General features: G+C 32.9%; 2 protein-coding genes across 3 annotated transcripts; one reads left to right on the forward strand and one right to left on the reverse strand.

The window, feature by feature from the left end:
- Nucleotides 1–169: 169 nt before the first annotated feature.
- On the forward strand, nucleotides 170–661 carry LOC105139903 (transcription factor JUNGBRUNNEN 1-like). The gene has a single exon (XM_011046538.1). The coding sequence runs from the start codon at nucleotides 170–172 to the stop codon at nucleotides 659–661; it is 492 nt and encodes a 163-aa protein (XP_011044840.1).
- Nucleotides 662–6,048: 5,387 nt separating this feature from the next.
- On the reverse strand, nucleotides 6,049–13,732 carry LOC105139840 (switch-associated protein 70-like). Of its 2 annotated transcripts, none has more exons than XM_011046451.1 (10): nucleotides 13,560–13,732; nucleotides 13,318–13,431; nucleotides 13,047–13,108; nucleotides 12,881–12,964; nucleotides 12,730–12,761; nucleotides 12,546–12,627; nucleotides 11,177–11,405; nucleotides 7,688–7,915; nucleotides 7,145–7,437; nucleotides 6,049–6,869 (listed from the first exon to the last, which is right to left on the reverse strand). In XM_011046451.1, exons 1-10 carry the CDS (start codon nucleotides 13,581–13,583, stop codon nucleotides 6,506–6,508), a joined length of 1,512 nt encoding a protein of 503 aa, XP_011044753.1. In that variant the 5' UTR covers nucleotides 13,584–13,732; the 3' UTR covers nucleotides 6,049–6,505. The 2 variants fall into 2 exon arrangements, with proteins under 2 accessions (XP_011044753.1, XP_011044752.1); XM_011046450.1 differs by having other exon boundaries at nucleotides 13,318–13,434; nucleotides 13,560–13,731.

Below are 13,732 nucleotides of genomic sequence, written 5' to 3' on the forward strand. Positions count from 1 at the left end.
GATGATGGCCAGTGCATTCATGATGATAATGGCAGCGTAAGGACACCAAAATTTAAGGGTTATTTTTTCGAATTTCGTGCCCTTCTTTTTTTGGAAGTCAAACCGTGGAAGAGACCTTTAAAGGGAACCTGCAGTCAATAGGGAACACCGATGTCTTCAATAGTTCGAAATGCATGGAGTATTTATTTCAGTTGCCAAAGAAGGAAAATTCAAATTTCTTCAGCTGACTCTTTTCGTGGCAATGCAGGAGATTTGGACACTCTGTCGAATTCTGAAACGAATCCCAACCTACAAAAAGTTCGTAGCTGCAGTTATACCAGCAACTGAACAAAAGCCCATTAATTGTGATTCAAATTCAAAAACATGCAGCTTTGAATCTGAAACCAGTACTGAGCAGGATGTAAGTTTTGGATACTCATTTGTTCAAAGAAATGAACGGAAGCCTGTCACCAGAGACCAAGTTGACCATGAAAGGAATCACCTTTTTATGGGTGGTCAGTATGATTCAGTAACTGAAGCTCCATTTACTGCAGCGTACCAGGGCTTTCGGAACACAGGTATTGGAGATGATTTCTTCGTTAATGGAAACTGGGATGACCTAAGAACAGTGGTTGATCTAGCCATCGATCCAGCTCAAGTTTATGACGAATGTACATGGTAGATATATGTACTTTTCTTTCCTATGATTAGGGATTTAGAAACTCTAATAAGCATACGATGGCTTAGTATTAAATTTTTGACATTTTCTTTTTCTAAGTTTAACCTTGAAAAACTAAAGAATCACACTATCAGTTAATAATTACATAATATTGTTAATAATTACGTAAGTTTCCAAGTAAAGTTTATAAAACTTGAATTAATAATTTATAAAAAATAAATTTATAGTCTAACTAGTTAAATTATACTTTTCAAGATTGGAATCATATTATTATTATTATGAAACCCAGCTTAATTTAGAGGGTTGATTCTGAACCCGACTAACCTAGAGCTAGAATTATGCGTAATTGAAGAAAAAAATAGGGAATCAAAAAACCTAGTGTGACTCAAATAACTCGGCAAGATTCAATTAAAAATCTAGTTGTAATTCGTTGATTTTTTTTATTAAAATAATATCATTTTAATTTTAAAAAATTAACTCAAATAATTTAATAATTTGATAAAAGCAAAAACTCAAATCTTAAACTAAATTATATGTGAAAACTATGATTATTATTTAGTGCTGCTTTTAGTTTTGATAAAGTGATTGATTTGATAAACACGCAGAATGTATGGTCCAAATCCATGCATTAATTTTTCTCACCTGTCTCATTTTGAGAATTAATATGTAAAGGTCAATCTATCAGACTAATATGTAAAGTTCAATTTGTCGGACTTTGATGAATACAATTTTTATTTTATTTTTATATTTTTTATTTTAAATTAGACTTTCATTATTCCAATGATTAGGTGAATTTTTCAATTATATTGAATAACTCAACTGAAAAAAATTATTTTTAGATGGTTATTTCCTTCTTTCATTGATAAAAAAAAAAAAATCAGCTTGTTTGGTCATTAGTACAAATAGATTAGGCAACACCAAAAACATCTAAAACAAAAAAAAATGAACATATAATCCAAGATAGAAAAGAGTTCAAAAAAATAAAAGGTAAAAAGAAATGTTGAATGCACACTTGTAACTTCAATCAACACATATGCTATACACTCAGAAAAATCTTAACAAAAAAAATTTAATAACATAAAAAAGAGTTTATCATTAAAATTTAAAGTGAGTCATATGCATAACTTAAAAATAATATATGTAACTCACATGCCGATGCATGTGATGCACACACTAATTAAAATTTTATTTTGATTTTATTTAATTTATATTCAAATTTAGTTTCACACAAACTCAAATGAACTAGTAATTACCTGTTTATATAACAACTCAAATGAGCTAACATGTTCATTCAGGCCAAGCCCAAACAAATTTGTCATAGGCTAGCAATTTTGTTCACAGCCCCCTAGTCTTTTCAATAGCCACTTAATCCATGATAAGTTTAGCCATTAACACATACCATAATGTAAAATGACTAGCTTCAAGAAAGTTGATATAATATTATTTTCTTTTTAATTTATACATAAATTATCAATACAATATCTATATTTTTTTTGTTAATGATCGTTTGTTGCTATCATGTCTCTTTAAAAGGTTACATACAAGAAAAAATAATTATTTTTCATTATTACATCACTCTCTTTGAGATAAAATAACATAACCAAAGTTTATAAATACCAATAGTTATTATGTAAACAATTCATTCACAACACAAACATAAAATTACAATTAGAGTAGTAAAGTAGAGCACACCAGTTCACAGAGCCACATTGCTCTTACCTTGTTCCTGCTCCCCTCTTCACATATTTTTCTTCTACTCCTTGCATCATTTTTTAGTTTAACATACTCATATTCTATTATATTTATTAAATTAAGTATTACTTAAAAAGATTCTGACTTGTTTTTACAATAGAGCTCATGAAAATCACCCTTTCACTTTATTAATAAATAGTCAAAGCCCAATTACTCTATCTGTCAAAGGTATGGCCATGAAAAACCTAATCAACTTAAAATTTTCACGACTTAAATTCTATCTCCATTCCAACAAGGTTTAAAACCACGTGTGTTTCAAACTCTTTATTGAAGAAGACACCAATATTAACAAAATTATTAATTTCTAAAAAGTAGACTATTTTTAGAACAAAGTTTAAGATATAGGCAAATATTTTTTTATCAATTTTTCTTATTTATTCATCATTTGAAATCCTAGATAAGATAAAATAAGCTGCTTAAATCAGTCTTATAGTAATATACTGATACTTTATTTTTATTACTAATATTTTACAAAAAAAACTTAAGAAGTTGATATAAAATATTAAAATATAAGAATAATTAAATTAAATTCAAATTTATCAAATCATTAAATTGAATCCTTAGTCCATTTCTTTTACGTTGTTGTTTTTATTATCTTATGTTATTTGCTACCAATTTTCTTCTTTGACAAGGAAACATGAAACATTGGGTGGATGTTAGCTATTTCTGATTACACAGGTTTACATGACACAACCTTAATCATTTGAATGACTTTATAAGAACCAAAATACTGGGTTCGGCTGTATATTCCTTTTAAAACCCACAGTTGCCTGTCTATATGATTGGAACTATTAGAACATTTAACTATCTTTGTAAATTATGATTCATTTATTCTCTTTTCTGCAACATTTCTTCAACTCATGCCGTAATAGTTTCTCTAGTCGCACTATTTCTATAGTTGTAGATAGATAAACATACATAACATGAAAAATGCTCATTTTGATAGTGAAATGATAGCTAGAATTATATCATTATTGTCCTAAAACCAACCATGAACAACAGTATTTAGAATTATAAATATTTATTCATAGACATACACCTTAAATATATTTCCAAACAATAACAGTCTTATAGTAATATACTGGTACTTTTTTTTTTATTAATATTTTACAAAAAGACTTAAGAAGTTGATATAAAATATTAAAATATAAGAATAATTAAATTAAATTCAAATTTATCAAATCATTAAATTGAATCCTTAGTCCATTTCTTATACATTGTTTTTATTATCTTATGTTATTTGCTACCAATTTTCTTCTTTAACAAGGAAACATGAAATATTGGATGGATGTTAATTATTTCTATTTTTTTTTTTAATTTATATAGGGTGTCCAGATCAGTGTGCACGCACCACGACTAATTCTATTTTTAATTACACAGGTTTACATGACACAACCTTAATCATTTGAATGACTTTATAAGAACCAAAATACTGGGTTCGGCTGTATATTCCTTTTAAAACCCACAGTTGCCTGTCTATATGATTGGAACTATTAGAACATTTAACTATCTTTGTAAATTATGATTCATTTATTCTCTTTTCTGCAACATTTCTTCAACTCATGCCGTAATAGTTTCTCTAGTCGCACTATTTCTATAGTTGTAGATAGATAAACATACATAACATGAAAAATGCTCATTTTGATAGTGAAATGATAGCTAGAATTATATCATTATTGTCCTAAAACCAACCATGAACAACAGTATTTAGAATTATAAATATTTATTCATAGACATACACCTTAAATATATTTCCAAACAATGATTTATCCGTTCAGACCATCTATTAGATTAAAGATCATAAATTAAATTTATAAACAACTTAACACCTAACAACTAAATCGGTAAACTACCATCAATTCCATCTATTAAATTAAAGATCATAAGTTAAATTTATAAGCAACTTAATACCTAACAACTAAATCGGTAAACTACCATCTTAGTAGTGAAAGAATGTAACAAAATAATGAAGGGACTATATATTATAAACTTGTCTCCATAACCACATGTTTATCTATAAAGCTATGGGTATTATCACTATTAATAAGAATTATAAGGTTCTTGTTTTGTTAATTTCCTTGTATTATGAGCATAAGTATTAGTCAAATGTGTTAAGAAATAAGCCATGCTGATCCACACATAATCCTATTGAGCCATAATTTTATTATTATTTCCCTCATCTACTTCTAGAAAATCCTCACGTTTGTCCACACCATTCATTATATTGAAGTTCTTATTACATTGATGGCCTAATACAAATTTCTCCCAATATTTATAATATTATCCTAATTTTCTCTTTTGTTCGTGTAAGGTTCCATGCAATCGTTTTTCTTCTACTATAAAATTAGTTCTTGCATTATACGGAGTTTTGAAAGATGAGTTACTTGGTGGTTTTCCATTATTGAAAGGAGGAGATATTTTGGGTAACATTATATTCTTCCTCACTAAGCATGTTTAGACTTCTATTGCCACGTTAGTTAATCAAATGCTTGTATCAATGTTGCAAGGTTCAATATCTTCAATGTTAGTTTGATACCATCTTTGAGACCATTGATACAGCTTGATATAAAGTATAATTATAGCAGTGAAGGATTCAAGATGCTCATTAAAGATTTGAGCTCCTCAAACCTTTCAACATACTTTTATACCTCTTTCTCTTGCATCAACTTGTTGAGTTCTTCCATTACATTGTCCTTGCTGCCAAGTCTTGTACAAATGGATCGAACAAACTCCACCCAATTAGTGAGGTCATGATCTCCTCTCAAAAAGCCTTCAAACCAAACTTCTATTTTGCATTCCACGTAGAGTAAAGATATTTCGATCCAATGATGAACTGCGAGAAACATAACTTGAAATATTTTTTACGTTTTATAATCCATCCCGTGGATTATCTCCATGAAATTTAGTTAGCTTTATTTTAGGTAAAGCCACATTGTATATCCCATTATGGCCTTCATTAATTCTAACATTGTCATCTTGATTATGATTCATTTGTAGAAAAACCACGCCTCTTGTATTAGCATGGTTCCTTCTTTCCTTCTCTGATTCCCTTCCATCCATGAATGTTTGAATGGTACGTCGCCATCAAAGTTTCCATTTGTGCATTGAGTTGCTCATTCCATTTAGCCTGCTCCTGTCCTTGCCTCTTATTTTAATTCCATGAATCCTCCAATTCTTGATGAAGAACTTGTATTCTCTCATCCAATTGTCTACCGTGCACTTCCAAAACTGACTTCGTTGTTTTCCACTATTATTTTTGTTTCCTCCTGCAATAGCCTTGAATTCATGGCTCTGATATCAATTTACTAAGGTTTGACCTTAACAAAAATAGTTGTTGGTCGAGAAATCGAGATTGAGAGTTAGAGAGAGAAGAGGGAGGGAGATTATTATTGCAATTTACCAAAAAAAAGTATTGTATTACTTGCTTTCTCATTTACGACACTATCAAGTTTGTAACAAATTGCAGCGCCAACTCCAAGGCTTTTAGTGCATAGTTCAGCTAGATCCACATTTTCTTAGCTAAACTAGCAAAGAAACTGCACCTGGTGCGACTGGATGTGCATCGTTAAATGATTTCATTTAATGAGGGAAATCTTTGGGTAACAACGCATGTAAAAGCAACAAAAACCCAATCAAGCAACGAAAGAGGTCAACATCTTCAAGAAAAAATTGCATTTAACACTCAGAACTAACAAGCTCTTTACACAAACATAAAAAGGGGAATCTTCTTATGCCCTCAAAAACATTGAAGAATGGCCAGCTGTATTCCTTAACAAAGATACAAAGTCAATCACAATAATGACGACTGGAAAATATATGGTTGGGACAAGAAGGTTCAGATTTCAGAACAGCGCTCTGTACACGCGTATCATAGATGGACTATTTTGAAGCTCTCAAATACATTCCAGGAAAGGTCTGGATGTATCCTTCATTGAAGATACAGGGTGATATAACAAGCAATGGCGTCCAACCAGCCAGCTGATGAAAGACACACCTCGAGAAGTGTTAGGATTTTACTGTTAATTGACTTCAAATAGCATGCCATTCCCTACCTTTAATGATTGCTGTCCGCTGTAGAACATGCAAGATTAAACATCAAGGCTGATGATAGGTGCTGGCTCCTTGCTCATGATGATTATTTACAGGTGCCCTAACAACAGGAATATCCAGGCTGCTTCCATCTATCTCCGGTGCAACTTCTCTGACATCAGCTATTGTTGACTCTGTTGCCTGAATATCGCTCCATTCAGCATCTTCAACAGGCCCGGGGTTACTTTGATCCACTGCCATGCGCACAACATTCTCCCCAGCAGCTGGGACAGCTCTAGAAACACTAAGACAAGCTTTATCAACATTCTCATCTGACAAGTCTACATGCTTAGTCAGGGGAAGAGTGCTGTCAACAACATTTGGAGCCTCCATTTTCTCCTTGAAAACTTGCTTTGTATCTTTGTGCTGCCTGTTGAGGGAATGGTATATCAATTTTGTCTTAGCAAGTTTCAAGTACAATATTTTTTTTAATTTCCCCTTTCATGGGCTGAAAATGCTGATGACAAAATGCAGAAAAGAAACAATCGACGTACATTAGCAGAAGCAGTACAATGACAAAATCCAAGAGTGAAATATACAGATTTATGTCTCCTAAAGGCTAATATAAGATGATTTCAAAACATCAAAACATGAAAAAAGGGGCAGCAATATTTCTATTGGGTGAGAAGGGATCAGATGTCAAACCTTTGAAGTTGTGCCTGTAACATATTCACGTATGCTAGAAGCTCTTCCTTCTCCTTCACAGCAGCTGCCTCTCTCTGTGCAGCCTCCTTTATTCTAGCTTCAGCATCTGCTTCTGCAACTCTTGCCTTCTCCTCTGCTCTAACAACAGCTCCTTCCAATATCAGAGCACGCTCTCTGGCTTTCGCAATCTCAGAACGCCATAAATTTGCCTCCTGGATGGCAGAGTCTCTCTGCCTGATCAGTTGATCTCTTTCCTTACTCAGAGTCACAACCTTTTCTTCATACTCCTTTAACTACACACATCCATAAATGAAAGCCCACATAAACAAACTGAAACTGACATCCTAAATTGTACGTAGGCATTAGCTCTCATTTGGCAATGATAAACACATTAATCAAACTGCATCTCGAAAGAGAGAATATGGTCTTGAAGAGGGATTTTCTTTTGCTAACACATCCCATATGGTTTCCATATATATATATATATATATATAGCCTTTGGCATATAGAATGAACCATTGAAAAAGGCAAGATTACTAGTACCTTCAACATGGATGACTCCAGCTGCTTTTCTGAAGCTTTTGATAACCGCTCAATTTCAGCACAAACAATTCTTCTCTGTTCATCCATAGCATGAGCAGAAGATGCTGCAGCCTCAGCAGCTTCAGCTGTCTCAGATAGTTTATCTGCTATGTCTTTTATTATTGAGTCACGAGCACGAATATCTCGAGCCAGATTCTGTAATTCCTCATCCTTGACTCTCAGCGTCTCCTGTAAAATATTCTCACTTTAGAAACCAAGTCCATGTGGAATGAATAGTCAAATAAACTTAATGTTTGGCATCAGGAAGCCACAGGTTGGAAACATGCCAACCTAGCCTAGGCAGGTGCTGCACAGCATGTAGTTTATATATAGTGCAAGGATAGTTAGTTGATTCTCAAAAGAAAAGGACGCGTAATTGGGTTCTCTAGGCACAAATTTCCATGTAAGACCATAACAAAGCCAGCCACTATGACTTTTAAAAAAAAAAAATTACTATTTATTATAATTCCTAACATGAAATTTGTGAAACACTCAATAATATTAGGGTAAAAATGTTCAAGACTTTGAAAACAACTTCTTGTTTGCAGGAGTAAGCAAGTGTTAAAACTGTATGTTGTTTAGCTAGTATGATGAGGACATCAAATCCAAGACATGATTCACACATTTATACGATCTATGATGATGGAAGATAGCTCAACTTTTGTATTATTGGATTTTATTTAGGTTTATTTATTGGCTTAATTTAGTTATTGTTTTATTTAGGTTTATTTATTGACTTAATTTACTTATTATTGGATATTTTATTTGGTGGGATATAAACCCAATTATTTGTTCTAGTTAGAGTTGCAGTATTTATATCTTATTTTTCTAAATGTTAGACAGTTTTAATTAATTGAATAAAAATTTGTAGAGTTGCAACTTCTCAATCCATATTCTTTCTCTTCTTTAGCTTTTTCTTTGGCTGTTTTTTCTTAGCTTATTACTACATCTTCAAATCTTCTGTCCCGTATCAACCTTGGTATCAAAGCTTAGGCTTTTAATTGTTATTACTAATCAATCTTTTAGAGCTTGTGAAAATCCTCAAAATTCAACATGATTCCTAAGCCCTAGAAATTGTGTAGAATCATCAACATTTAAAGAAAATAAAACTAATTTGTCTGTTTACAACCCAAATCTGAATAAAAAAAGTTACCCTCGCACAGCTATGTCATCAAACTGCCATGTCTATGCCACGCCATCACACCACCGCATCAGTGACATGTCAACACACATCAATAACATCACACTGCATTGTCATGTCAGCCATCATTGCCATGTCAGCATTTTTTGCCATGTCAACAATAGTAGCTTCCAACATCTTCCCACCAAGCAATCTAGTTAGTAAATAAGTTTACCTTTTAATACGTTGAATTTTATTGTATTGGTATTACACTTGTTATTCAAATTATCAGTGACCCTCTGTGCCTGGAAAAAACCTCTCCTTGCATTACACCCTTATATATTTGCCCACTTTATATATTGTCATTCAAATTTTGTCATTGGACTTTTTTATTAATTGTGGAGCTTATCGAAATTAGTGAAAAGTTGTGATTTTTATTTGATTAATTATTTACACTAACAGTTTAATAGTGCATGCTTAAAATTTCTCTAGTGTTTTCTATTCTTGATTAATCTCCACATTAAAAACAAAAATGGAATTAGCTTTATTTTTGTATTGTGATTTCACTTGTAGAAATCATAAATGATCTCAATTCCATTTCTAAGTTAGCGTTGCATGCATTTGTATCATGATCATCTAGTGTCTTACACTTAACGTGGACCAACCCTTAGTGAAACTCTCAAGGTCATTTGAGGGGAACTCTAAACTCAGATGACCAATATGTCTAAAAGAGTTGAACCCCTAGAGAGTTCTCGAATAAAGCACCCAAAAGCACCCAAAGACAAGTAAAAATTACAATAATAATAAGTTCACCATGAGCATCACCAATATAACTATTATTTAGGTCACTCTACATATGATGACCTTGATGAGCAAGTCACGAGCCCTAACAAAATAGAAGCTTCCACCCAAAATAGAAGCTTCCACCTTTGACGATCGTCATAATCTTTGGGTCATTGAAATGTGGATTTATAACATGAATCAATTCTTTTTTTGGCATAACTTGTTTGATAATAAAAGAGTTAAATTTGCTAAGATAATGCTCTCATTGATAGCCCAACTTTATTGAGGAGATGTTGATTGTTTATAGAGAAGAGGTCAACCTCTCATAACTGATTTGACCGAAATGAAACAAGAATTATAAGAGAAATACCTACCTCGGTCTTATAGGAATAGACTCTTAGACCAATGGAACAACATAAAGCAGGGGAACAAATCTGTCAATGAAAGATGTCCTTTGAAAACTAGTCATAAATTACAAGGGAGTAGTGAGACTAAACTTTGATATTAGCTCTACTTTTTATATAAAGAACCTCGATATATATATAAAACACAGCAGTCTATCTGTAATGATCCTTTTGAGACTCTTGCCCTGTTATCATTATCTTTGGCACAAAATGAACATATTAATATTACTTTAGATGAACACAAGTTGCTTTTACTATGGATGATGAACTTCAATAAATCCTAGTATATGAGATAAATGACTAGATTCAGATTATACTTGGATTACCAAAGAGATATCACAACAGCTTGATCCTTATCTTCAAAAGTGTTATTGGAGCCGCCATGAACTATACTCAACAAGGTAAAGTTCTTCCAACCCTGGAAAAGTTGATAGGGACATCATACCCGAGACATGGTTCACACGTTTATATGATCTATGATGATGAAAAATAGGCCAACTCTCGTGTTATTGATTTTTATTTAGGTTTATTTATTGGGCTTAATTTAGTTATTTTTGAATATTTTATTTAATGGCCTATAAACCCAATTATTTGTTCTAGCTAGGGTTTTAGCATTTATATCTTATTTTTCTAAATGTTAGACAGATTTGATGAATTGAATAAAAATTTGTAGAGTTGCAACTTCCAACCCCTATTCTTTTTCTTCTTCAGCTTTTTTTTCTATTTCTTAGGCTTCTTCTTCTTAACTTATTACTTCATCTTCAAATCTCTTTTGTCCTGCATCAAATAGCTATTTCAATTTCACTATTAATGAAAAAAATTGAGTGCATAATTCTCATAGGCAAGCTTGTGCACACATGTTCTGAACTTACTTCTTCATACATTTACACAAGCTCGGAGCACATAGCTCAGAATTTGCAGTCGATAGAGGGTAAAGGGCATGAAATTTGACACGTCTTCTAAATGTAAACATTAAGTGGTAAACAATGCAATGGGGCACTATAGCTTAAGTTCCAAAAAATAACAAAAGGCAACCAATTTTGAATATCTATAAAGCATACTGAGAATGTTTCCCTTAATCTGGACAAAAATTGTGATATAGCAACAAAAGAACAAGAAAGAGAAATTTTGGAAATTATATACCTTCAGGATTGTCTTGTCATCCATTGGACCATCAGTTGTCCTATTATTCATCATTCCTAAAGCATTTCTCAAAGAAATCTGCATTGCTGCTTCAATTTCTTTAGAGCATTCCAGCGCTGTTGAATTGGCTGCAGCAACTACAGTGGCAACTGTTCCTAATTTTGCAGAACCATTTCCACTTAGGGAGTCCACAGCCTCTTTATGAGCCTTTAGAACCAACTGAGTAGCACTGGTTATCAGCAAGACAAAAAAAAATAATAAAAAAGAAGGGAAAAAACTACTAGTAATGCAATTTTCAACATCAATCCAAATAAAGTAAAAAAAATGATCTCATATGATCCTTGTAAGATTGGCCAAAGTAAATTAGTTACTGAACATCATTAACAAAAACATAGACCAACTAAAAGAAATTATTACAGGTAGAGAAAGGAACCTAAATGAAGAAAAAGAGGTACTGTTATATTCCCATGCTTTAGAGAAACTTGCCTCTTAGATTCTAAATCTTTTAACCATGTTGCCAGTGTTGGCAGGAAGATTTTTGAGCTGATTGTTTAACTTTTAGGGCAGCACTTGATCAGGGAATTACTTCAATATACAGCCTATGTGAAATACTTTAAAGGAGAAACACAAATTTGAAAGTTACTCCAATGTCACAGAGGACCAAACAAATCATCCACAAGATTATCAATGCTAGCAGGAGTAGGCTACAAGAATTATCCTTACTTCTACCCTATCCAAGACCATATGAGCTATACGATTCTAAAATACTATTTTCTTTCCCTCGCTGCTTGAAGACACACCATATGTTTGCCATTTTTTGCCTCTTCAACCTTGCACTTTTTATTCAATAGATCTCCATGGAACCTCAGACAGATTCACATTATGAGACCATCTTAAATGATTTCTTCATGAACATATATTTGACTGGTGTCACCTTTACTTTCTATTGAACTTGCTCATTTATTATATATATCTTTTCTTAGAAGCTCCAGCAGATACAATAGTTGGTCATCTCCAAGGTGCTATTCAAATAAATGGTATACTGTTGGGAGGGAAAAAAACGATTTAAAAAGTGTATACTTAATTCCAAAATCTCTAACCAGCATAAGGCTTGTGAAAATTTAGTTCACAATGTAGATCATCTTCATGGAAAGGGCACAGACTCCTAGAATGCTGCATTCATGTAAACTAGTACATGGGCCAACAGGATGTTATTGCTTTCTAGTTTTCTAGAACAACATTTCAAACTTTACATAAATAATCAACAAATCTATGTAAAAGAATACCATCTATAATCATATGAAAGTACGGGAACAGAAAAATATCCTTCAGCTCATTGAAAAGTCCATATTCCAAAGGCAAAACTTACTGTAAAGTTGCTACCCAAGCTCTAGCTGCACCAGGAGTCTCTGCACAGAGGAAGTAATCTTTTTTCTGGGGAGTACCGATGTCTAAATTATAGTTAAGCATGCAACTTCACCAAAGTCGAATTCACCTACACTACAATGCTTTCAACTGAAGAAAATTAAAATAGGTTGGCTAACTAAGGATACAAAAACAGCATCCATCGTACTTTGGGAGCCCACTAAAACACACCAAAAGAAACAACAGTGTTAATAATCATTCAAATTAATTAATTATGAAAATAATTTCTGAAAATACGCAAAGGAACCTTAATAGATTTTAAAAAAACACCAATCTTACTTGAAGTTTACAGGAGAAACTGCGATGGTGCTATTTGCATCGAAGAGAATCGTCCCTTTCACAGCTGGTTCATTTCTCCTAGTTCTAAAGCACAAGAAAACCGGCACAAGTTGAAGGATTGAAACATTACAGGCGAAAAGTGAAAAAAAGCGCAACATTTACTCACTTGTATTCCATTTTCCCAGTAGTTGGGTCTAAGATCACCCATCGCTCATTCCATTTCCTCAGCTAATAACGCAAAATTGAAGCAAACTAATCAATAACTTGGCAACTCTTAAAGACCCGACAATGTCATAATTTATTTATAATTCAACAGCCAAAGAATTCAGTCATAGCTATAATAAGGTACTGTTAAAACCAGGCTGCAATTCTTAGGTATAAACTTGAAAAGAAATTTTCCGAAATTAAAACGATTCAAGAAGTGGGAATTGCCGTACAGTTTCAGATCGCTTAAGAAGTGGGCCCTGCAACAAATTCCTACCAGAGCCGGACGCTAATTGCCGCTTGATCTTCTCCAAACTATTCTCTGTGCCCACTGCAGGTCTCTGTTGCTGCTGCAATTAATCATAATTAAAGATTACTCATCACCGTCATCATTGATGAAAACACAGTAAAACAATTGTCGCGAATTTCATTAATTTATGATTAAAAAGAGAGAGGGACTGGAGTCTGGACTGACCGTAGAAGCTCCGTTGGAGGCCATGGTGGGTGCAATTATAGATCGACGATTGGCAGTAAGATAAGTGAAATTGAAGAAGAAATCGGAGAAACGGGTTTTTTCGATGTTTAGGTAGAGAGAGGGCTGTTAGGTTTCTCTACTTGACTCGCAGGTGACGCGTTTTTTTCGGCCTT

Source organism: Populus euphratica, unplaced genomic scaffold, assembly GCF_000495115.2.
Source record: "Populus euphratica unplaced genomic scaffold, PopEup_1.0 scaffold185.1, whole genome shotgun sequence".
Lineage (NCBI taxonomy): Eukaryota > Viridiplantae > Streptophyta > Magnoliopsida > Malpighiales > Salicaceae > Populus > Populus euphratica.

Bases quoted from the DNA above. Each gene is read 5' to 3' on its own strand.
- LOC105139840 (XM_011046450.1), bottom strand. From the start codon at position 13,583: ATGGCCTCCAACGGAGCTTCTACG. The intron at 12,762-12,880 runs GTAAGATTGGTG...GGTGTGTTTTAG, and splicing joins GTTTCTCCTGTAAACTTCAA to TGGGCTCCCAAAGTACGATG. The intron at 6,870-7,144 runs GTTTGACATCTG...TTCCCTCAACAG, and splicing joins TTACAGGCACAACTTCAAAG to GCAGCACAAAGATACAAAGC.
- LOC105139903 (XM_011046538.1), top strand. From the start codon at position 170: ATGCATGGAGTATTTATTTCAGTTGCCAAAGAAGGAAAATTCAAATTT.